The following is a 26,036-nucleotide window of genomic DNA, read 5'->3' as shown; positions in this document are numbered from 1 at the left end:
AACAACTTTCCAAAACATATAGGAGATATGGGTAATAGTGTATTGTGAGCACCACTACATCATAATTCCTGTGACAAATAAAAATGATGTAATAATACATAAATTTACTATACCTTACAACCAACCACTGCCTGTCCACATAGAGGTGAACTTTGTCAATGCGAATATGGTTGGCATAGTGGAATCGTTTGGGGAGGTCAGCAGTCATGTAAGGCTTGAAATGCTGATTGGGCTTTCGGCACTGAAAAATCATACAATATAGGGATTAGAGTTGTTTGAATGTTTGTCTCAAACAATCTGGCAAATAAATATAAACTTAACATAACTTTTTTTCATATAAAGGATTCTCAAAGAGTCAATAATGCCAAAGTGGTTCATACATTTAAAAAAAATCATTAAAAAAAAAAACAAAAAAAACGGGAACACGTTTTAGGAAGAATTTTTTTTTGATGACTTCTATACTTTTTAAAATTAAAGTAACATGAACTTTCCATCATAGCCAATGTCTATTTTAATCCACTCTATAAAAAGACAATTTAAGAACATATATATTATTATCATTATTATTATTATTAATAAGTGAAATAATATAATAATGTTAAGTTACGTAGACACAGTGAGTTCAGTTCAAACTATTGCACACTGCAAATATTACCAATGAAACCCCACAAATTCCAAGGCTTGTTCCTGCAGTGCGAGCCCTGAGCCGCCGACAGGGGGGGAGAGCTGGGATACGTGTCTCGGGCCTGGTGATTGTGGGGAGCCCGGCTGGCGCTGCAAGATGGAACCGACCTTTGGCCGGGCCTGGCTGCTTGTCCTTTTGCCGCCGAGCCCTGACTCTCCCCCAGCTGCAGGACTCCCTCACTCTATCCCACGCCAAGCTTCTGATGCTAGCGCACGCCGGATCTCTCTGACCTTGACACGCACCGGAAGTACGTTGGGCTCAGCTTCCAGCACGCACCGCATGAGAGGGAGGCTCAGCGCGCCATCATCACAAACTCGGCATGGGACAGTGAGAGAGACCCCCAGCTGGGGAACACAGAGGTGGGCCCAGGGAGACAGGACCGGCAACCGGGCCTGGCCAGAGGTCGGGTCCAACTTTCAGCGTCAGCCGGCTGCCCCCTCCCCCCCCACCACCACCACCACAGCTACCGGTCCTGGTAGATAAATGTATTTGGGTTTTTTTATTTTTTATATACTGTATGTGTAGCCCCCTTTCCTGTGACTAAGGGAACTACGCGTTCTGAATACCTGTTTAGTGTACAGGAGGCCTAATCCTCTGCCACTGGGAGCTTGGGGTGATAGTGTTCTATCGGTATGCAGCGCCTCCACCTGGGAGGGATCCTAGCGCTGCAGGATAACCCCTCTCAGGAACCAATGTAGGTCAATGAATAAAGATACACACACACTGGTATGACTACTTATCTTTACTAACACATATACTTAATAGCACAATAAAAACACATGCCCCACATACAGTACCCACACCATATACGCACCCCAGTGAGATCCCCCAAAGTACTGAGGTGTCCTGGGCACCAAACCACCCAGTGTCCACAGAGCCAAGCCCACCAAAGTGTGTGGAGTAGCGCTACCCCCTGTGTGTCGCTGTTGGTGCAACGCAATGGGGTCGTCTTTAGTGCCATAGGCTTTGATTAGAGCCGTATGATGTTGGCGGCTGAGGGTCGTAGACATTCCATGATTCTCTCTCTTGACAGTGTCCGTGCATGTCCACTATGGCAGTACTTGCATTGCATGGTTTCCCCACTCTTCAAACGCCTCTTCTCCCAGTGGTGTGGGCCGCACCCCAGAGAAGGCTTTCAACTTGCGATAGGGTTGTATCGGGGCCAGCTGACTTATTTTCTCAGTCCACTGCTGTAGGACTCCCGCGAGTAACTGAGTAACTAAGCCCCATCTGGACTGCTAGACCTGTTGTGGCTCCGTCCGGATTGTCGACTGCCAGCTTCACTCTGGCTAGGGCTCCCTGGGGGAGGGACAGATGTGGGCACCTGACACTCTTCCATGCTAGGGATGACACTAGGTGCTTCTGTTCTGACGCTGCGTTTGGGGTATATGAGTAGTCTTCCACCGGGTGGGGCTTCGGGGAGCTGTAGAAACTGGGGGGAATTGTCTTCTGGGATATCAAAGCGGCAGTCGACTAGGAGCGTACTCTACTGGATGTCTGTATCCCATTTTGCATCTAAAATACGGGCTTTAGTAAACCCCGGTATCTGTCTCAGAATGTTGCGCAGGTCAGGCAAGGGTAGGGATACTGGAACCTGGCTAATGGTGACTACATGACGGGGAGAGGCTCGGTGTCGTAGTGCGAACTCATGGACGCTCTGGTGAGACGGTAGGGACATATTCCCTTCTCTGATCTGATTTATCTTAATTTAGATCGGGCACCCAGGTCTGAATCTCAGCAGTTCCTCCAAATGTACACTGGCGACACACTTTATTCGAGCTCGGCTAGTCCCACGAATTCGGGTATACTCGGGTGTATTGAGGTTTGTGACTGTTTTCTGCCCGAGTGCATTGCGTTATTTTCCAGGCAGGGATTGAAGCATTTTATTCCCGCTGGCTGCAATACTGCACAGTATATATATATATACTGCATTACAATTCATGAATTTATGCCATCTGGTAGACACGCGAAGCATTGCAGCCTATTAAATCCTAATCATTATCATTTAACAGATCAGCCGCCCGTCAGCCAGGCATAAACCATGGCTGGGAAGGCAAATGCAACGGGGCTTGTCTGAGGTGAGGAGCGGCGCATTCCAGGTATCTGCCAGGTACATACTGGGTATTTGCTCGAATAAAGTGTGTCGCAGCAGTAGCTCCCTTTCCCCGTGACTAAGGAAACTACGCATGCGGAATACCTGTTTAGCATACAGGAGGCCTAATCCTCCACACTGGGAGCCTGGGGTGATAGCGTTATATCTGTATGCAGCGCCTCCACCTGGGAGGGATCCCAGTGCTGCAGGATAACCCCTCTCAGGAACCAATGTAGTAAATGAATAAAGATACACACACACACTGGTATGACTACTTATCTTTACTAACACATATATTTAACAGCACAATAACAATACATGCCCCACATACAGTACCCACACCATATACGCACCCCGGTGAGATCCCCCAAAGTAGCACAGAGCCAAGCCCACCAAAGTGTGTGGAGTAGCGCTACCCCCTGTGTGTGGCTATTGGTGCACGTGGGTACCTTCCTGGTCTCTGTCCAGACCAGGGTATATGGAAATGATGGATCTGCAAAAACCGCACAGTGATCCCACAGCGCGGTCCACCAGATTCTCTCTCTCCGCCTGCTGCGTCCGCCTCTTTAGGGATCTCCAGCTGGAGGGTGTCCTTTAATGTCTATTAGTGTGTCTGGGGTCTGATCCCAGACTGCAGGCCGCAGATCACTGCATGGTGTCCTGGCCTCAGTGATACTTAATACCACTAAGTAGTGACTACAGGGACGCGTCCCTATCTGGGGGCCTTCCCTTCAGCAACCACAACCTGGAAGGGATTTATGGCCAATCTGGGGCCTATGGGGAAATCTGGCCTAGTTCGGGAGCCACTGGCACCCGGACACTACCTACTCCATTGGGGTCCCTGCTCCAACTGTCAGCCACTGCCAGCACACGCTCCTTCGCGCCAAACAGTCTCAACATTCTTTCTACATGTCCCTAAGGCTCCTGGGACATGTAGTTCCATGCGGTACTCTACTTCGCATGTGCGAACATTAAAATGGCTGCTTCTGGGTTCTCTGCGCATGCGCACGCCTCCCACACACCACCCCCCCCCCCCCCAGCACAGGAGGAAAGAGGGGACATAGCTACATATGTAATTGGGAGGTGGGGATTTATATATATTTAGGGGATGGGGTTATTTTCTATGTATTTTGGGGTGTGGGAGATTTATATGTATTTGGGGGGTGGGTTTTGTTTAATTTGTATTTGGGGAGTGGGGGGTTTATATGTATTTGGGGGAGTTATTTTATATGTATTGTGGGGGGTCATTTAAAATATATATTTGGGAGGGTGTTCTTTTATATGTATTTGGGGAGGGTTCTGTTATATGTATTTGTGGGGGGTCTTTTATATGTATTTAGAGGTTGCTTCTTTTATATGTATTTGTTTTTTTTACATGTATTTGGAGTGGGGGGTTCTTTTATATGTATTTGGGGGGTTATATGTATTTGTGGAGGTCTTTTATATGTATTTAGAGGTTGCTTCTTTTATATGTATTTGGGGGGGGGGGGTTTACATGTATTTGGGGTGGGGGGTTCTTTTAAATGTTTTTGGGGGGTTATATGTATTTGAGTGGTTCTTTTATATGTATTTAGGGGGTGGGGGGTTTGTTTATATGTATTAGGGGGTTCTTTTATATGTATTTGGTGGTGGGGTTATATGTATGTAGCCATGGCTGGTCCAGACTATCTTTCTGCCTTCCTGTCACGTAAGTTCTAATAGATACAGACAGTGTCAGGCTACCCAGTGGGGTTTAACCCCCTCCCCCCCACCATGCAGCCTCCCTGAGTGGCACGAGAGGAGGTGACACTGGGTCTGTGTTTAGGGTGACCAGATTTTTTAAATGAAAAACCGGGACACATTAAAAAATTATTTATAAAACAAATTACATCACGTGACGCACCCCTTTGCCATGACAACGAGACACTGGCGGTGACATGTTGCCATGACAATGTGGCATCGCGTGATGCCTCGGTGCCATAATGTGTCCCGTAGTCATGACCCACACACACCCAGAGCCACTGACAAACACCCACAGAGCTACTGACACACACCCACAGAGCCACAGAGCCACACACCCACTGACCACATGCCCACAGAGCCACTGATCCACACACTCACAGAGCCACTGACACACACACCCACAGAGCCACTGAGAGCCACAACCACACAGAGCCACACACACACACAGAGCTACACACACACAGAGCCACACACACACACACACACACACACACACACACACACACACACACAGAGCCACACACACACACAGAGCCACACACACACACAGAGCCACACACACACACACACACACACACACACACACACACACACACACACACACACACACACAGAGCCACACACACACACACACAGAGCCACACACACACACACACACAGACCCACACACACACACACACACACACACACACACACAGAGCCACACACACACACACACACACAGAGCCACACACACACACACACACACACACACACACACACACACACACACACACACACACACACACACACACACACACAGAGCCACACACACACACACACACAGAGCCACATACACACACACACACACAGAGCCACACACACACACACACACACACAGAGCCACACACACACACACACACACACAGAGCCACACACACACACACACACAGAGCCACACACAGAGCCACACACAGAGCCACACAGAGCCACTGACCCCCCCCCCCCACACACACACAGAGCCACTGACCCACACACACACACACAGCCACTGACCCACACACACAGAGCCACTGACCCCCCCCCCACACACACACACAGAGACACTGACCCCCCCCCACACACAGAGACACTGATCCCCCTACCCCCCCCCACACACACACAGAGCCACTGACCCCCCCCCCACACACACACACACAGAGACACAGACCCCCTCCCCACACACACACAGAGACACTGACCCCCCCCCCACACACACAGAGCCACTGACCCACACACACAGAGCCACTGATGCCACACACACTCACTCACAGAGCCACTGACGCCACACACACACTCACTCACTCAGAGAGCCACTGACGCCACACACACACACACTCACAGAGCCACACACATACACAGAGCCACACACACACACAGAGCCACACACACACACAGAGCCACACACACACACAGAGCCACACACACACAGAGCCACACACACACAGAGCCACACCCACACACACAGAGCCACACACACACACACACACACTCACAGAGACAAACACACACACTCACAGAGACAAACACACTCACACACACACTCACACACACACTCGCAGAGACAGAGACACACACACACACACCTCAACCTGCTCTGAGAAGGAAGCAGCTCAGTGTGCTCTGTCCTCCAACCAGTCCCCTGCGGCCCGGCATCCTACAAAGACCCGCCCCTGGCAACCTTCTATCAATACCCTGTGGCCCAGCCGGCATTCTCCAAAAGCCCAACCCCCCCGGCATTTTGCAAATCCTCACCTGCTACCGCATCTTCGCCTCACCACCCGCGCACCGCCCCCGCCGCATCGCGCACAGCACTGCATCCTGCTACAACAACCGGGACCAGGGCCAAAAACTGGGACATTACCGGGACGGACCGGCAACCGGGACAGGAATGAAAAAACGGGACTGTCCCGGCAAAACCGGGACGCCTGGTCACCCTATCTGTGTTGCAGACAATCATGGTGCAGATCCTGTGCCCTCCCCTTTCTGCATTAGGGAGAAAGCACTCCAAATTATAGAGAGATTCCTTCCCAGCCGGGGAAGGGAGAGAAGTTCAGCTCTGCCCCTCCTGGGGTAGAGACATGCCTGCAGTCCCTCCTGGGGCTGTTTGCAGCCCAAGATCTAACAGAGCTCCTGGCCTCACCATTATCAGAAGGCCGGTACCCAGCAGAGATCTGAGATCCATACCCAACTACAGGGCACACGCTGTAATGACATCCGCAGTGGCTGCTAGAGTAAAGATCCTTTTTTTATACTCCTGCCTGAGTAACAGTCAATTAGGTAGGAGTATGAATGATATCTGTTGTTGGGGTGACTGTCTTCATGATCTCTGAAGCCTACTGTGATTGGAGGCACTGATGACACCAAACAGTCTGAGGATCACCAAAAGCCTGTCCTGTTCCCCACAACATCGCGGAAGCTCATTCGCCTGGAGCCAAACAGGTACAAAGCACCAAACAGACATGTAGCCAGGGCAAAATCTCCCAGAGAGGGGGGGGGGGGGTTGGAGGAGAAGCAGTGCTACATGTATTTGGGGAGTGGGGGTTTATATGTATTTGGGGGGTTTGTGTGTATTTTGTGTGTGTCTGAGGAGGAGGGAATGAGTATGAGGAGCGGGGATTGAGTGAAAGTGGTGTAATTGATGGAGGGGGAGAGTGAGAGCAGCGAATGAGGAAAAGAGGGAGTAAGAGTGAGACCGAGGGGAGAGAAATTAATGCGGGGGAAAGTGAGAGGAGAGAGGGTGAGTAAGGAAGAGAGGGAGTGAGACGGATGGGAGAGAAATTCATGGGAAGAGGGGGCTCATGAAATGGGGGGAGCTCACAAGACTGCCAACATGGGGGGGGGGGGGGGTCCCGGTCATAACTGTAGTCCTGGGCCCAAGGAAATCTATCTGTGGCCCTGTGCGAGACTACTGCTTCTTTCATAATTTTTATTAAAATCTTTCATTGAAAGACTGACAGATTTCTCCACCTTTTAAAACTATTTTTTTTTACTAGGGCAATCCCAGTGCTAAAAGAAAGAGTCAGCCACAGTAACTAATTAGCTATGGGAACAGTGTGGTGTGTGCTGCTGAGCAAATCAGCAAGCAGAAGATTATTATGACACACTAGGCCATATTTACTAAGCTACTCCATAAGTCACTCTCTGAGACCAGAAGACACCATATTGACCATTCAAATGAATGACCCATAAGATCAGCTGAAAGAGCTAAAAGGCATCTTATGAAGTAGCACCACATAGCAAATAGGGCTGCTTCTTTAAATGCTAAACGTTACTACCACTGCGTACAATGTGGAAATGCAGAACATGCTCGTTACTGTACTAGCAACCTGGGGACATTTGGCAAGCTAATGTGGGGCATTTTATTTCCACACAAAACAGCACCAGTTTGAGCAACAAAAAAGTCCCATTGTCTTAGTTTTGTAGCTGGGAGACATTTAATAAGAAACCCCCATGTGATTTTGTAATAGAATTAAGCTATTTTTAAACATTGATATTTGCTGGAATACTTTTATTTTCTTTACCGTTGAATAGACCTATACTTATTTATTCTCCCAATTCATTTTAAGCTCTTTTTCAAAACCTGTTTACGGTGCATGCATCCCTTGAAACCGTTTTGTTGTTACAGACAACTTATTAAAACGTGGCGACCCCTTGTGGACACTTCTGCTAATTCACTGGAATTAAAAGGTCGACATTTTCCCAAATGCAATTGTTATGTTCCAACACCACTCACTTTGTAAAGAAAGCGTCAAACAAGAGAACTACTGTAAACTCCACTGTGTGTGGAAGTGTGTTATTATCACTCGATGTCTCATTATTTGGTATGGTATTTACTAAGCAACTCTCAACATAGCTGTCAACCAAAGTATAGCCTAACCTAGATTCACGGAGTTCTGTTAAATCGTGGGAGGCGGAATGTGATGTTATCCCAAAAAATGGATGGACGTTATTTGCCTTGAATTAACACCTTATTCACAAAGGTTATTATAAGTAAAGAAAAACTACCAACATTGAGCTCGTTAGCATAGGCTTACGTCACGTTATTGCCGTGTTATCATTAAATAACGTTATTTAAATCTTGACGTTAATTCCATTCAGGCACTGAAATAGGGTTCTTACTACTGTTTCTTCTGCAGATGGTATAACATTTATAATAATCTGTGCACCTATAGATGCTTCAGCAGGTGTACATTCAACACCACAAAAGTTTCTTCAAATTTGTACCATACGCTCCACATAAATGTAATATTTATTTTGAAAGCTGTTGCAGTGGGGGCTGTTCTGTAACTTCTTTGCAGCTTGTAAACGTAGGGAATATCTGCAATTTAGATTGTAAGCTCTTCTGGGCAGGTACTCCTTTTCATAATGTCTACTTCTATGAACTGTATGAAGCGGGTATTCCTATTATGTCATGTATATTATTGTAAAGCGCTATGTACATGGTTGAAGCTATATAAATAAAGATATACACACATCACTTTTAAGTTAGTATGATAAACGTACTATGCAAAAAATAAGATAATAAAGCAAATACTCACTGTAAGGTTTTTCACAATTCCTTGAGAATCAACTGTTCAAAAAAAAAAAAAAGCAGTGCAAATTCAATGTTTAGTACACTAGGGTAGCATGTAATGTTTAACATCATCATTTAAAGCAGCAATATGTCTTGTTTAATTAATAAACCAGTTCTGCACTATGAGAAAATACTTGTAGCATTTAAAAAAAATACCTTTTTAATGTTTCTAATGTAGGAAGCATTTCCAAAGTGACAGCCCCTTTCCCCTTCTGATAGGCTCTGACTCCTGAGCCCCACCCTCTCTCTAGCAGTGAACCAATTGTATCTAGTAACTGCCCAGTCAATCATATTCCAGGACTACAATGCTGTGCAAGAACTGAATTAAATAACCCGAGCAAGCGATTGATTTTTTTTTTAACGGCCGCTTGAACTACAGCTTTAATGTTATTCATGATTGCAATGCTCCCAGTATGTACAGATGTAGCATTATGGTTAGTCGCGCTGCCGTTATGAAATCCGCTATGAGCACGTTTCTAATCCCGCGGTCCGAGTAAAGAGACTAAGGCTTGGTCCCTGCTGCCTGCTGCAGTACACGCTAAGGCGTGCGCAGCAGGGACAAGAGCCACCCCTCAATTGTGCCGTGCCCGCTACCTACCTTGCCAGCCGTGTTGCGTGACCAGATTTCTCTGAAGACAGGAAATCTGTGTTCACAATTTACGACAGAGCACTGGCCACACCCTCAGGCGGGCCAGCAAATGAGGACGAACCTTCCGGGTGACATCATGGACGCGCCCCCCGTCACGCCCTCGTCTCCTCCCTCCCCCTGTCTTTCCCCCTGCAGCTCACAGCAGAGCAGGGATCTCAGCTGCACGTGCCGCCAGCCTGGCAGATCCGTGTGCAGCGCCGACACCGGGGCCTCTGCCTAATGGCCCATCGGGATTAACACAGTGGAGGTCTCTGCGCCTGAATGGTACTCACGCTGTGTGAATCCTACCGGGCTGCACCTGTCTGTAAGAGACAGGCACTAAGGGCCTCATGCAGAGAGCAGCGGTGGAATTAATTGGAGAAAGTAAAAAATAGTACCTTTTTTGGCGTGATTTAATCTCCATAGAAAGGTCATAAAACAGCATTTAAAATCCTGTCGCATATGGAGAGTTTCAACTGGCGATATGCGTGCTGTTGAAACTTGTTGTAAAAAAATCGCGTTTTTTTTTTTTCTCCCCAACCGGCCGCCGAGCTCCAGCTTCTTGCCAACTTTTGTTGGAGAAGCAAAATGTTGAAAATCGCGCCATTTTTTTTGCGCGAACAGCCGCTAGATGGCGATCGCGTCTCTCTGAATACGGCCGTTTTCAACACTGGAGAGATTTAGGTTCTCGCCAGCCGCGCGGTGAGATTCAGAAATAGAAAAAAAAATGGCGCGTTTTTCGTACCTCGCCATTTTCTGCTGTTTTCTGCGCGAATTTCTCAAAAAAATGGCGAGATTTACTTTAGCGCTGCTCTCTGCATGAGGCCCTAAGAGTGAGACAGAATCAGTCACTCTCTCTGCACGCCTCTAACAGGCGATCCCACAGGTTTAATTTTATTTTAATTACACAGATAGGGTTGCCAGGTGTCCGGTTTTGAACCGGACAGACCGGTATTTTGCCAATCTGTCCGGTAAAAAATGTATATTTTCCCTCTCTGGATGTGCGGGCAGCCGGAGTGTGAAGGATGGCCAGGTACTTCCAATTCAGAAGCAGGCTGCAGCGTCTGGTAACCAGGGAAACGGGCATCATCCCCCCCGTCCCACCCAAGGAGAAGACTAACCAATGGGAGGGCTCAATATCATTCACAGGTCCCCCATTTGCATTCTGGGAAATTTAGTTTTCTCCCAGCTTTGCATGTGGAAGAGGATAGAAGAGATCCACTCTTTCCCTGCCACCACAGGTAAGATACCAGGAGGGGGAGAAAATGATAAAGGAGGATGAGGAGGAAAAGGGTGGTGATGAGGAAGAAGGGGGGTGGTGATGAGGGAGGGGGGATTAAGGTGAGGAAGAGGAGGACGAGGGGGGGTGAAGGTGAGGGGGGAGGCGCTGGATTGGGTGATGGTGAGGAAGGAGGAGGGGGTGGTAGTGTGAGAGGATGCGGGGATGATACGGGGGTTGCAACAATCTTGGAAGTAGTGGGAGAGAAGCATTAAGATCAGTATAGCTCACCATGTATTGTTGCAGGTATGTTATTTATAAATTATCTGATCATTATGTAATTTGTCTAAATTTCACAACACGAATGCACCAATTTGCACCATTTCATATTCTATTCAGTTAAAAAATGCTGGGAGGGCGCTGAATCCTCAAACCCCTCCCCAGAATTTTTTTACGAAATAGAATATGAAATGGTGCAAATTGGTGCATCCGTGCAGTGAAATTTAGAAAAAATGACATAACGGTCTGAGAATTTATAAATAACATACCTCCCCACCGACTTTGAGTGCGCTGCATTTTTCACCGTTGTGTCCAGTATTTTTTGAGAAGCCACCTGGCAACCCTAAACAGGGACTTGAAGCAGGACTTTAATATTCTGTTATTAACATAAAATAAAAATAGCTTCATTACCTTAGCGGCTAGCTGCTAAAGTAATGAAGGGGTTAAACCAGAGTACCTGGTTTATTGGGGGTAGAGGGTTGGGGGTGAAGGGGGTAGTTGCCTACTGGGAAGGTTGCAGGAGGGTTTAAACCCTTCATTACCCATGGTAGTAACCGCTAAGGTAATGAAGGGGTTAACCCCTCCCACTACCCACCCGCTACGTTATTTGCTGAATGTATTTAATTGCGGATAGGCTTTTCTGTTGCCACAATACTCATAGAAGCCGCAATAAGCTTTGTTAAAGCAATTATTGTGGTGAAAGATATTAAAGCAGGACTAGATTGCCCACACTCATCCCTAATAATGAATGTCTCTACTTCTCCAGAGCAGCCCACAGGTGACCATTGTTGTGGAATTGCTTTTCTGCAACGTGGGAAACATGATTACACACACAATAGCAAGAGGAAAAGCAGATGTATAAGAGAGGCTGCTGCATTTTGTTTGCATGTTTATATTCATTAACTTGAACTAGCAGATGTTTGCCACTTTGATCAGATGCAGCACATGGATGGCAAGTACAGTATGCAAGCGTATGTCATACTTACAGCTGTAGTAGTCCTGTGGCACAACCTTTGCACGAATACGTGCTGCCGGACCATCATAGAGGTGGAAGAAATTAATGTCGGCAAAGTAGTCAGTCATGTATTCGAGCTGCTCGCAATACGTTTTTTCCATTCCTAAACATGAAAGAGTAACCTGTCAATATTTATAGCCCTTGAGACACGAAGGCTATATACGCACGCTGCAGAAAATCAAAGCCTTTACTTTCCATGTGGCAGCACAAGCAATCATGATATGGAAGGAGAGTGAATCATGCTACAAAGCTGCAAATATGGAGGTAACGGAAGAAAGTAGTATGTACTTTTGAGAAGTCAAAAAAGAGTGACGTAAATTGCTATCCAGCCTGCACTTTATATTATGGCAGAAAGTATAGTGTAGGCTACAGTCAATAAGGAAGTAAACAGGCAAAGATCAGTATCCATCCGCTCCATGAAAAAACAGTAGAACTCACCAGCAAGGAGATTAAAACCTAATTTATTAAACTACATAAAAAAAGCTCTTACACGGTTTTTTTCAGTCTACAGTCACTAAGGTACAAGTACTTGTATGTCACTGTTCACTTGAGCAATGATAGGGCAAACAAGCAATTACTATGAAGGGAGCTATTAAATAAAAGAAAAGTTATTTTTAACACTGAAGTATTTTGCTCTTGGAGCTATGCCAAATGTAATAAAAAGGCTTTACATTGATGTAAATGGCTAAGATATCCAGGGATGTTGACAGCAGATTATTTGACACTAATTAAAGGTAAAAATGTTTTACAAACACGCTAAAATTATATAAATCCCATTACAAAATCTACATCAAGTAACTACTCCCTAACTCATCCCATTGACACACCCCAAATTGCATGTTGAAACACACCGGACAAAATTGAAGCATACATTGATGCATCTGATTCAATTGGCACTAAGCCAAGTTTGCCTTCACCACTCTGACGTTTCCTGAATGACATGGGGCCAGCACGCCATGGGCCCTTCTGACTTTCAGAAACGTTAATGCTTATGTTCGGTTTGTAGCAGGAAATCTCGTTCATCACCGTGGGGGAGGATGCGACCGCACCCAACGTGATCAACGCTACCACAAGCTATTTGGGGTGTACTGTTACGTATTGTTAGGGTAATTGCTGGGATTACTGTCTCCAGCATTATTCAGTTTTCATCCTTTCTTTTGCAAAGAATTTACTGTAGCAATGTGATTGGCTTCCGTATGCAAATCAAATATACCATCCTTAATGCAAACAGTTTGGTTTTTTTACGTAACTATTTATCTACCAACTGTAGACTTATCTCAACCATATAAAAACATTTAAATAAAGTTTATACGTAACTGCAAAAATAGTGGTGGCATTGAAATTTTAGCACAATGTCATCTCTATTTCTGCAATTAGGAGCAAATTAGAGTTACAATCTACAGAGGCATTATTAGCCTACATTGATGGGGTAAAATGCTGTAAAGACGGTTCAAAACCTGCATACCATGATCAGCAAGTACAATCAGATTCACACAGTTGAGCAGATTCCTTTGCTTGAGTCCATCTAATAACATCCCCATTGTCTGGTCTGCAAGTAACAACGATGCAATAACCTAGGGAGAAAAACAGCCTTTAGTTTACTGTTTTATAATTGACAAGAGAAGTGTCGAAAATAAAAAAAATTAAGCACACAAAGATTGATGTGCAGTCACTGTGCAATGCTGAATTTGACTGCAAAAGAGAGACGGAGTAGTCTAGTAGTATAATCACTGTCCTTATACAGATTACCCTATTTGAGGTCCACTGGCAACTCCTTGTGGCCTAAGGCTACGGCCCCAGTGTGCGCGATGGAGCGCATGTCGGCGCTCGTGCCCTTCCCCTGAGCGATCTGTGGACTTCAGATCACTCGCGACGGGGAGGCGTGGTGGGGGCACGGCCATGATGTCACACGGCCAGTTAGCCCTCATTGGCTAAACCGCTACGTGACATGGCCATCGCTCGGCCGTCGCGTCAAACGACACATTTCTTGTCTTTGGGAAATGTGGTCATGCTATCACGCTTGACCATTCGCGCGTGTACGTGCTGAGTATGGCCGGCCACATAGAGGCCCGTCAATTGTTCGCGCCATCGCGTGCACGGTCATGATCACTGGGGATGAGGTCTTAGGCCCCAAAGAAAACGACAGCAAGGCCTTTGAGCAGACCGTCACATTTATCAAGTTATGGGCACTGCATGAAGTTTATAATATAAGAAAATATTTTACATTCCCCCAAGCAAAAAAATGTTTATGTAGGGGATAGATATGCCATTCCATAAATGTTTTTCCTGGACCAAAAATACACATTATTTCTGAAGTTAGATTATAGAATGAGCTGTACTCACTCCACCACTGACTGGTCCATACGTGTGCCCTGCAGCATCAGGCTCCTCTATGTACAGTGTATATAAATCTGGCCTAGAAAATAAATAAAACGGAGAGAAATTAGCAATTTCTTTATGCCATACAAGTAGCACAGGATTAGCAAAGTAAAATGAAATGTACCTCTGAGATTTTGGAAGATCAAGCCACTTTAGTAAATCAGAGACTCTTTCCTCATAGACAATAGACCTAAAATAAATGAGTAGTTAAGCTGTCGGTTATAGACTTATCGAGTTTGTTACACACAAAAAGACACAGGGTCTATGTATTAAGGTAAAGTGGTGCCCATCTTGTCCAAAACATAGCAGCAGATGTATCAAAAATCATGGTGCATTAACCCTTTGGATGCCCTGGATGTGGTCACTACGTCATGCCCAGTGACTCCTCCTCTTCTTCTGTTTCCTGCAAAATGGCCCCTGCGAGCATGTGACAGCTATTGAAAACGGTTACGTGACCGCACTGTGCCGAAGGGTTAAATATGTATTTTTTAAATATATTTGGAGCAATATTTTTGCCATAATACATAGAGATAGGGAGTTACATGAATCGATGGCAATTCATGACACTGCAGGGGCTCAGACTGATACGATGTACACAGGTCGTGTATGATGGGACCGCTTTAATTACCTATACAGTCCATATATTTACAGATGTAGCATTTGGCTTTGTCCGTCCCAGATACCTCATCATACAACAGAAGTTTCCATAGAATTAAGCTGTGATGTTGCCACAGTGTACTACAAACATACCCCAACATGCAACAAAAGAGAGAACAGTGAAGTCTGCTACAACTGTATCAAGGTAAAAAGTAGTGACTTTTACATTTAACCTACAATTTGTCAATGCTATGTTTCTTACATTGAACAATTCTATTTGTCTTCATATATATATTCCATATTGGTTTATCCAATTATCAAGATGTATTGCGGTAGTAAATGAATAAACATACTAATCCATGTAAAGACTGCAAATAGCACAGAACATACAATACATACCGCACACATTACAGTATCTGAATCCATATGACTTAAATTGTTGACAATGCGAAATTTGCGGAAAAAAATTGTAACAAATTAGTAGAACCAATTATTTACATTATTCATCAGGTAAAAAATCATTTTAAAAATGAGAAAAACATCAGTTTAGCAGTGTACGTTTCTTGTGTGTCGACTTAGACCAACCTATCAGTAAACACATCAGTACTGTGGTAAGTCATTTATAACCTGTATTTACCATCAAGCTTTTATTTCAATTTAACTTACTTGTTATACAACTTGTACAGATTTGGGAAAAGGCCATTAATAGGGACATCTGATCCAGGCCAAAAGAAAGTGCCGGCTTTTAGTCCTTGATACATTGCAGTCAACCAAATCTACACATTGTGGAAAAAATGATAATAACAAGATGATTGTTACTTAATTAAGGAAGTGCACATTAGTTATAGTGAATCTTCATCTACTACAAAACGGTAAGCGAGAAAAACATTTAATTGATTACACCATATGAGCTTTTGCAGAATCCGTCCCGGGTTATCTGAGTCTGGAATGGGATTTTGCTCTAGCTCGCCCTCTGTGGCAGGATCCTCCATTTTTGCTCCTGACAGCTTCCTTTAAAAGGACAGCCCTGTAAGCAGGAAGCAAAGTTTCAAATCAAAGTTTCAGTTCATGCTGAGTACATGCAAGGCACTTACCTTTTGCCTTCCTCGTTACCAGACCCGGCTACGTACCTCGACCACCCCTGTCTTCCGCCTGCCCGACTTCTCTAACCCCTATCAATATCACATTTCGACTTCATGGACTACAGTACACACTTTAAATTCATTCAAAAGTAGTTTATTCTGCAATGACCATAGTACTAAAAATGATAACGATCTTCACTCTTCTTTTATGAAGCACCATATATCTACATGTAGCCATGTCTTTTTGGCTACTAATCTGCCCTGCCTAACTCATAAACCCTGGTACCAGCGCAGGCAGTGTTTGGATTAATCTGGGTTTTCCCCTGTAGTAAGCAGCTCCCTTGAGTGACAAGGGTGGGGCAGTCTAAGGCCTGTGTTCTGCCCAATCAGGGGCTCAGACCTTGGACCCTCCCCTGGGGTACTTAAGGGGCTGCACAGCCAACTTTAGAGTTCTCTCCCATGAGAGAGAGTGATTGCTGGGATCCCCAGGAGGTAACCAGCACATGACACCTTATAATAGCGTAATCTCCCAGAGGGTGGGGGAAAACCTGTTGCATACATATCACATCACAACATACAATATAACAGTCAAGAGAACAATTCTGTAATATACAGTAATGATGAGGCCCACATTACTGTACACCTACTGCAATTATACAGTAATGATGAGACCCACGCATTACTGTACACCCACTGTGATTATACAGATGTAGCAGGACTCACCGTGACGCCGGGCAGGTAAAAACTGCAGTAATTTGTCGCAGGAGCTGCATAGAGCTGTGTCTAATTGCAATAGCAACAGGTGAGAACTCCTCCAAGATAGCTGCCATCTTGGAAGGAGTTATAACCTGTTGCAGTTAGACACAACTCTATGCAGCTCCTGAGGCAAATCACTAACTACTCTGTTATGTTTTTACTATAACATATAGCATTCAGAAATATATTGGGTAGTTCTTATAAGAACTACAGGGAAGAAAAGAGTAAAACAAAATGTACAATACTTCTTGCTAACATTTTGTGACATCTATAAGAAAATGTTAGTGTACATTTGCTTAATTTATTACGGTCCTAATATGCAGACAAATGATGTTTAATCAACTGAGAATTCCATTTAACTTGCAATGTAAAGGGTTAAAACGTTTAAAGCTTTCACTGACCAAGATTGTGGTAGTTTTGTAGGACATGATAAAACCAACTATTACAGTACTTCTTCAATTATACTAATATTATATTTTCCATATAGTTATTTTAAACTGACTTCCAATCTCAAATAAAACTCTCCCAACAATGTTTACTGAAAGGCATATGCTTATTTAAGTATAAGAAAAGCCACAATGGGCCCTGTTAAGAACGTCTCTCGTGCGGCTCCTTCCATCGCTGGGAGATACCTTACAGCCCATTGATTAGAATGGACTGGGAGGGGTCTTCCAGTGCTGCATGGTGTAGTATGGCAGAATACGGCAAAGTGTATACAGTTTGGGGCAATATGCATAGATTCATATGGGCATTTGTAGTCTCACTGGCCAATACACATCATGTCCTCTAACCTGCAGGATGTAATCTGGCATTGTTCATTGGGCATTCAATATTGTTTCTGCATAAGAACATACCGGTTGTCCTTGCCACCAGGTTTCATTGAACTTCTCGTTTCCAGAAAGAGAAAAAGACTTGTTTAAATTGACATCATACATGTTATTATCTATGATGCCGTTGGACTCTGGAAACAGACCCTAGGATGATATATGGAAAATAATTTACATCAAAATGTTCCTGCTGAAACAACCAATATTTTGTTGAAATAAATACATACTAGCAAATCATTTGGATAACTTATTATTGCGAAAATATTTTAAAATATAGGATAGAATGAGCCAGGAAATTATTTCATTACATTTCAAAATCATAATAGTTCTCCTGAGCGATGGCGTGCGCACTTCCTGGTTCTGGTAACCGGGACGGAAAGGGGAGGAGGGGGTGTTCCCTTCGATTTAGTTCACGAGCGTAGGCAAGAAATTAGCAAAAGGCCATGACATACAGCATGTCATGGAGGCACTGAAGGGGTTAACAAGATATAGCCAAAAACAATTGACGTGTTCAAAGTGACTTTCTCCATTCCCTTTGTACTTGCTCTATATAATTGCAAGGCAAAACCACACACCTTCTTCAAAATAGATTGTAATGGTCTTTCATGTCATTAAAGCAGCAAAAATCTCTCTCCCTTGTTTTTTTTTTGGTACCAGGAGGAGAAGCGGCGGGTTCCTGAGATACTTTATCGTAAAAGTAGCTCTGGTACTTCCTGGTATTTAAATACGACGCGTTACTGTGTGCCAAGAGGAAGCAGACACGTGGGATTTAAACTGACATTTTGTTTTCCTTGCAGGAGGCAGGACCATGCTACTTTTACCGGTATGTATCTCGAGAAGTACAGGGGTCTCTCGAGTGGGTATAAAAAAAATTTGACAGAGGCATTAGCTGTTTAACTGTAAAATAAATATAATTATGTATGTATTTGTGTGTGTATATATGTGTGTGTGTGTATATATATATATATATATATATATCCAAAAGATACACACACAAACTCTTACATCACTAACTTTCAGGAACCATTTAACACCTCTAGCCATAAATCACATCCACACAGGGAGGGGGGGGAGAGACAAGCACAGATAACATTCCAAGAGACACTGTTTTTAAGTATACTCTTTGCTTGCTTCATTCATTGTAACATCGCCGGAAGAAGAGATCAGTGTATCTCGAAAGCTCACACAAATAAAAGCATTTCGTTAGCCACAGAACTGTATCGTCTATTTATTTTTTGATTATTGAAGCTCGGCTAACACGGTACTGATACATGTGTGTGTGTATATATATACATATATATATATATATATATATATATATAATACCCCCTTGAGAAAGGTCCTATTCCAGGACCGAAACGTCGGATTGGGTGACTTATCTTTTTTATTCAGATGCCCAATACAGTTTTTCATGATTACTGAACCGAGTGCAGTCTTTCTTTACCGGACGAGAGAATGGTAATGTTGTTTTTTTATATATAATATATATATATATATATATATATATATATATATATATATATATATATCAAATGGAAATATTACTGTATACTCATTTGCATGTCTTAGACAGGTCTGCGACTCCACCTTTCACCATAACTACCCAGCAAACAGCACTTCCACTGCAGCAAGGGATTCTGGGAAATGACATGCAAATGAGCACACAGTGTCACCTTTTGCTTCAAAACCATTAACATGGCTCCCTATAGGTTTAAGCTTGCTGCATGGTCACAGCTTTGAGCACAGCCAGGGTTAAGTTCCATAGCCAGTAAACCCACCCACAGACACCCTGTTTCGACCTTAATGGGTCTCCTCAGTGTGGGGTTGGTTATACCGGCTCTGCAAAAATGAAGCATGGATAGGTAAGTTAAGTAATGGTGGGTAAAAAAAGTGACAAGAAAACAAAAACGCGCTAAGGATATGGGAAGGTAGAGAAGGTGGGAAATTGTAGGTCGTGGCTCTCTCAGGGGCTTATTCATTAAGGTCAGTTGTGAGTAACGCATCTAAATCGACATTAATTGCCATTTACTTAGATAGCCGTTAATGACGGATCAAGGGTGTTAACCGCCAACACATTAAATAGGGCCCCAGGGGGGTAATTCACTATGCTGTGAAGAAATTAACTTCATACTGCTCATTAAAATAAATGGCACTGCAATCTTCTGCAGCACAGGAAAGATGGCTGCATGTCATATTGAATGGGAGCCTAAGAAGAAGGAACGTTATTCTGTATACGCAGCTTCTGATCCAGGCATCAGATCTTTTTATTGGTTTATTGCCATTTTGTTAATAAAAAACTTAGAAAGCTGGGCGGCCACAATCAAAGTCTTCATTGCTTCATTAATAACCTGGCAATGTTTTATTAGGGATAGGGAACCTAATGACATAGTTACAAATCGTTGTTGCACTTACTTCAAAGATGCTGTTTACAGTAAAAAAATGTTTTTACTAATTTAACTTTGAAAATATTGCACAATATACAGGTGGTCCTCGATATACGATGGTCCTCGATATACGATGGTCCATTATCCGTTGAACGGCTTACTCGACGCCAGATAAAGCATTCCGCTGAACGCATTACCCGACGTCGGAGCGGATTATCCGCCACGAACTGCCGCCAATTAACATTGGATCCGCAATCCAATGGTGGTTTGCGGGACAGATTCCGACGGATATCCTAGGACCGCCTGTACAATACAATGAAGCCACATCTGCCCCATATATCTCATTTGGCATTTTATATAACCAGAATTAATTTCACTGTACATTAGCAATATTTTATTGTGTAAATTAGATATATGAAGCCACATAAAAAGGCTCAACTGCAAATATTAATTACAATGCTCAATAGACACTTACTGTGACAATTGTGTAGTGGTTGGGAAACGTTTTGGTTGGGTAAACAGCCCTCATATACTTTGAATGCGTTCCACAGGTCTCTATAACCGACGTCATAAAGTACATATTAATTTTGGAATAACACGTTTATTGAAATTCTTCATAAAATGAATTGGTAAAGATGCTATCTTTGGATTAGGAGAAACTAGTCTGAATCTGAGATTTAACAATCTTATGACACTGGTCATTCTACAATATGTTGCTAAATCTAGGCACACCTTTTGCTCCAGAGCCTTAAAAGGGGCAATGCCACAAAAAATATTTGTAAACAACTTTTTAATGCAATCGGCTGCCTTAGAAAGATTTAATTCCTCCTGAAGTAACACTTTCACTTATTTGCTTCTTGTATAAAAGTAAGTTTGTTCTAATATTCTGTGGGTCCTCTTAATTTAAATGTTATCTAATAATTGTTGGTCTTTCCCTTTAATCTCTTTAAACCATGTATGTGTCCATCATTGGTCTAACTCAACGTCAAAGAGAGACTGCATGAATAATCTCCCTTGTACTGTACATTCAAGTTCCAAAGTGTAATCAGATAATACACTGAATCTTCAAATATTTAAACAGCAGACTTTATAAAGACGTGTTTAAATATTTATTTATTTTTTGAGTAGTTATCAGCCATGATCAGAAAATTAACTCATGTATTGAAGCTTTTATCTACAAATCTTGGACCACAGTATAATGAATTTGGATTCCATAGGTTACTGCAGTCTCTTCCAGCACAAAAAAAATACCTTTTAATAAAACACATTCACAGTAATAAATTTATCTTCAAATGTGTAATCATAATTGCAAAACAGTGAGCACGATCAGTGTAAATAAAAGAAAAACAATAAGGAGTATTAGTGGTTACTCACTCAGTTTTCTTATGTTGGGCATTAAATGCTCCCATGTCTGCAAATACTCTGCTCGAAATCCGTCTAAGGAAAACAGGATAACTGGTGGCAGATCAAAGCTAATGGGAAAATAGAAATCTCATTTTGAAATGTAATATGCATTTGTAGCCTCTTCATGCACTATCACTGATGGATGGAGCCAAGTTGCACATCTTTGAAGCCATTTGGTAAATAGCAGCAGGAAAGACCAATCCCTTTTGTCTCTACCAGTCTGTTGCTGATCTTGCTATTTAGGACTCCCTTCACCAATCTCTGTTAAATCAGCAAATAACGTGATTTTACCTAAAACAGGATAATGTTTTCCCTGTGTTAACGCCTTATTCGCTAATCTAATGATATGCAAAAATAACGGTAATTTCCAGAGCTCATTAGCAAAGACTTATGTCACGTAATTTCAGGTTAATGCTATGTTGGCTTCAAACAATTAAATCTTGGTGTTACTCCCATCCAAACCCTGGAATACCTGTAAGGCCTAGAGGGAGGAGGGAGAGCACCAAGAATAGATAAAATCTCACTAAATAAACTTTTATGAGCTTTGTAATATATCAACCACTTAGTAGCCCAAGGGATCATTGCTAGCTGGATACTGAGTGCTAGAAAGTGATTAATATATTCCTAACACTAGACTACCTACCCCCCTTGCATATTTAAAAGGCTGGTAGTAAGGCATTGCTTTATTAAATCCATCATCCCTTAGCTTTGGCTAATAGAGTTGAAAATCATTCTTGTATAGGGGTCTATTAGGTGTGTTGGGGTAGTAGGAGCGGGTAATTGGGGTAGGCCCTGAAGGTAGTTAAGCCCCTAGGTGAAGTGAGGTAAGTGTTAACTTCTTGTTTGCCACAAGGGTCAGTATGACATTTCCAAGCAATGTCTTACTAGCCTATTTGGTATGCAAGAGGGCTAAGTAGTCCTTTTGTAGTACTTAGTGGCTAGCTAGTCACGATTAAAGGGTAAATATATTAGGATGTTGGTAAAAGTCTATTTGATGCACTCTGGGCATTAATCACTTGGGTGGAGGACTTAAAGTCCAGAGGGAAAGCCACTGAATAAGTTGGACCTGACCAGTGGCGATAGGAGGTATCCGACTTGTTCTGAGGTTTTATCTCGGGCCTTTAAATCCCAAACCCAGGGCATCAATGGTCAGGTAATGCAGTATCTTTAAGGGATTATTAGTACTTAACACTATATTCTCTCTCTCAATACAAGTAGATAAAAGGTGGTATGGACAAACTTTGAAGGTGTTTGATTCTGGTGCATGGATCAGGTTTAATAAATATTGTGGTTTCATTTATAAAAAAAAAAAAATTAAAGTCCAAGTTTCTCAGGCTCATATTTCCCCATTTAAGAAGGTTTGTATGAAAGTTTAGTAGCTGTCAGCAGTTGTGCTTTAACCTACAAATAATGGAAAATAACTGCATAAACCTTATGCAGACATATCAACTCTCACTGATTTAAAGTCAATTTCCGTTATATTTATTTATCAATAGACTTCAATAGCTTCACTGATGACTACTTTCCCATTACAGTACTTCATAAAAAAAAAAAAATCTCATAGATTTTGGTTATTGGTTATCTGCTTTAACTTGATTTCTACAAATCATATGACTTCAGGCCCTTTAGCTACTAATATTACGGTAACTCAAGTACTACCAATCCGACTTGTGATATGGCTCATGAAAACTATAGGCTCCCCCTTGCTCCTCATTTTATCTGTCCTACACTCTTCTCGTTTCTTGTACCTAATATGAATAGTGGGATCTAACTTATCTTCCTGATTCATAGCCCCTCACTTTTTCCTGGGCCAGTCATGGTTTATTTTAGCTTATGATGGTAAGGTTTCTCAGACGCTGTAGAGAGATCTTTCAAAGGATGCAAGTTGGTATAGTAAACACTGGTAATAGAAATATAGCCAAGCCTAACATTAGATACATTAAAAAGTCAATTCAATCATGCAATTTTCTAATTATTTTACGTATGATTAAAGCAGGGGGGTCTCTGGAGCTGAACTCAATTAATTTCATCTCCGGGGACACCTGCTTCTGAAGATACAGAGCTCTGTAGGTTGCACTCCGCTTGGCTAGCAGGGTTTACGTATTGGCAGAGTTTCAAAGCTCCTGCACCCTGAAGCCTAATAGGAAGCTGTGACGTCATCAGGTTCGGCTCCATTGCTACTTTTCTATCTACATATGACTGATTAAAGGTGGCAGCTTTTAGGATGCCAATAAGGTAGATGAGGCATTGGGAGAAATAAGATAGTGACCACCTGTATCTACAGTTTATGCTGTATATTTGCAATCACCATAGCATGACTGGCACAGATTAAACATTCAGTAACAGCAAAAACCATATTAGTAGCCAGAAGTTTGGGCAGCCATCTTGTTAAGTATGGACACCTATCCTTAAGGATTTAAAAAAAAAAAATCTGTTTTTTTAAACATATTATTAGGAATCAAGGCTTTATGGCTTTTGACAGGGGAGGCGGGACTAGTGTCCCGGGCCCGGTGGCTGTGGGGGGGCCTAATTGGCTGGCATTAGAAGTTTGACCTGACCTCTTTTTTGCCTGGCTGCCTATCCTCTTGTTGCCACAGGGCCCCGGTTCTCTCCAGCTGCGGGTCTCCCTGACTGCCACTGTCCCGCGCAGAGCCTCTGGCACGCACACACATGAGAGGCCCGGCGTGCGCCGGCATCAGAGGTTCAACAGTGTCAGTGAGGGAGGACCACAGTTGGGGAGAGCCGGGGTCTGGCGTCAATGCTCTCATTGGGGTTGGCCCTGAGGGAAGTTAAGCCCCTAGGTGGAGGGAGGTAAGTGTTAACTTCTTGTTTGCCGCAAGGGTCAGTATGACATTGCCAAGCAATGTCTTACTAGCCTATTTGGTATGCAAGAGGGCTAAGTAGTCCCTTTGTAGTACTTAGTGGCTCGCTAGGCACGATTAAGGGGTTAATATATTAGGATGACGGTAAAAGTCTATTTGATGCATTGACTGGACTGACTGCTGGGCAAAGAAGGTCCCAACTGCTTGGTACTCTCACCAGTGCGGCGTCCCTCACTGTCCCGCGCAGGGTCTCTCTCTCTCTCTGACGTCAGCGAGTGCACCGGCATGAGAGAGAAGCTTGGCATTGGACAATGAGGGAGGGAGGCAGGCCTGAACAGAGTGGGCGAGAGGGAAGCCCAGCAAGAGGCCAGCAGCAGCTGGGGAGAGGCAGGGCAGCAGAGGCCTAAAACCATCTCCAAGGTACAGTAGGTAAGTTTGTATATTGTACTTATTTGGGGTGGGGAGGGGTGTATGTATTTGTCTGTATTTTGTGGGGGGGATTGTGTGTGTGTATGACTGGGAGGGGGAGGGAATGCGTAAGAGTGGGGTAATTGATGGAGGGGGGAGAGTGAGAGAGGGAGCCTAAAAGAGGGAGGGAGGGTAGTGAGTGAGTGAGGAAGAGGGAGGGAAGTAGAGGAGGGGGCTCGTGATGTGTTAAATGGGGGGCTCGAAAGATCGCCACAAGAGGTTACACTTGATTCCTCTCTCTCATTTTCCTCTCATATTCAAAACGTTTCTAAAACTTGTTGCTTTTTCCTCCGCAATATAACAAAGATACGCCCTTTCCTCTGTTACTCGACTGCTAAAACTCTGACTCAGGCCCTCATTCTCTCACGTCTAGATTACTGCAACCTCCTGCTGTCCGGCCTTCCTGCCTCTCACCTGTCTCCCCTACAATCTATCCTAAACGCTGCTGCTAGAATCACTCTACTCTTTCCTAAATCTGTCTCCGCATCTCCCCTCCTGAAATACCTCTCCTGGCTTCCGATCAAATCCCGTATCTCACACTCAATTCTCCTCCTCACTTTTAAAGCTTTACATTCTTCTGCCCCTCCTTGAATCTCAGCCCTAATTTCTCGTTATGCACCATCCCGATTCTTGCGTTCTTCTCAAGGATGTCTTCTTCCTACCACCTTCGTATCTAAAGCTCTCTCCCGCCTTAAACCTTTCTCACTTTCTGCCCAGCACCTCTGGAATGCCCTTCCCCTCAATACCCGACTTGCACCCTTTCTATCCACCTTTAAGACCCACCTTAAGGCCGGGGCCATATAGGCTTCAGGAGAGCAGAGGCGCGCTAACGCTGAGGCTCGCCTGCTTAAGTCAGCGCGATTCCACGGACTTGCAGGCAAGCCAGCGTGCGCGAAGGGAGCCGGGGGGGGGAGGTGGTTGGAGGCGGGGCAGTGACGTCGCTGGGCCAATCGCCCGCGACGCACTGGCATCAACATCACGGCGCCGACGTCACGGCGCCGTGACGTTGAAGCTGCTTCAGGCTGATTGGATGTTTTCAGCCGACAGCGCGCTGAAAAACAGCTTGGCTGTCGGCTGAAAACT

General features: G+C 43.9%; 1 protein-coding gene across 5 annotated transcripts in view; it reads right to left on the bottom strand.

The window, feature by feature from the left end:
• Positions 1 to 26,036, bottom strand: part of ENPP3 (ectonucleotide pyrophosphatase/phosphodiesterase 3) — a 154,096-nt gene that overhangs the window by 68,709 nt on the left and 59,351 nt on the right. For all 5 annotated transcript variants that reach the window (XM_075597329.1, XM_075597330.1, XM_075597333.1 and 2 more), the window contains exons 6-15: positions 21,634 to 21,731; positions 20,735 to 20,814; positions 17,903 to 18,022; positions 15,877 to 15,986; positions 14,738 to 14,803; positions 14,578 to 14,650; positions 13,700 to 13,808; positions 12,206 to 12,337; positions 9,059 to 9,090; positions 114 to 241 (exon numbers count right to left, since the gene is read on the bottom strand). In XM_075597329.1, the coding sequence (XP_075453444.1) occupies positions 114 to 241; positions 9,059 to 9,090; positions 12,206 to 12,337; positions 13,700 to 13,808; positions 14,578 to 14,650; positions 14,738 to 14,803; positions 15,877 to 15,986; positions 17,903 to 18,022; positions 20,735 to 20,814; positions 21,634 to 21,731 (948 nt within the window). The remainder of the gene's footprint in view (positions 1 to 113; positions 242 to 9,058; positions 9,091 to 12,205; positions 12,338 to 13,699; positions 13,809 to 14,577; positions 14,651 to 14,737; positions 14,804 to 15,876; positions 15,987 to 17,902; positions 18,023 to 20,734; positions 20,815 to 21,633; positions 21,732 to 26,036) is intronic.

Source organism: Ascaphus truei, chromosome 4 (genome assembly GCF_040206685.1).
Source record: "Ascaphus truei isolate aAscTru1 chromosome 4, aAscTru1.hap1, whole genome shotgun sequence".
Taxonomy (NCBI): Eukaryota; Metazoa; Chordata; class Amphibia; order Anura; family Ascaphidae; genus Ascaphus; species Ascaphus truei.
Note: the sequence above shows the minus strand (reverse complement) of the source record. Positions and strands in the feature narration are given on the sequence as shown.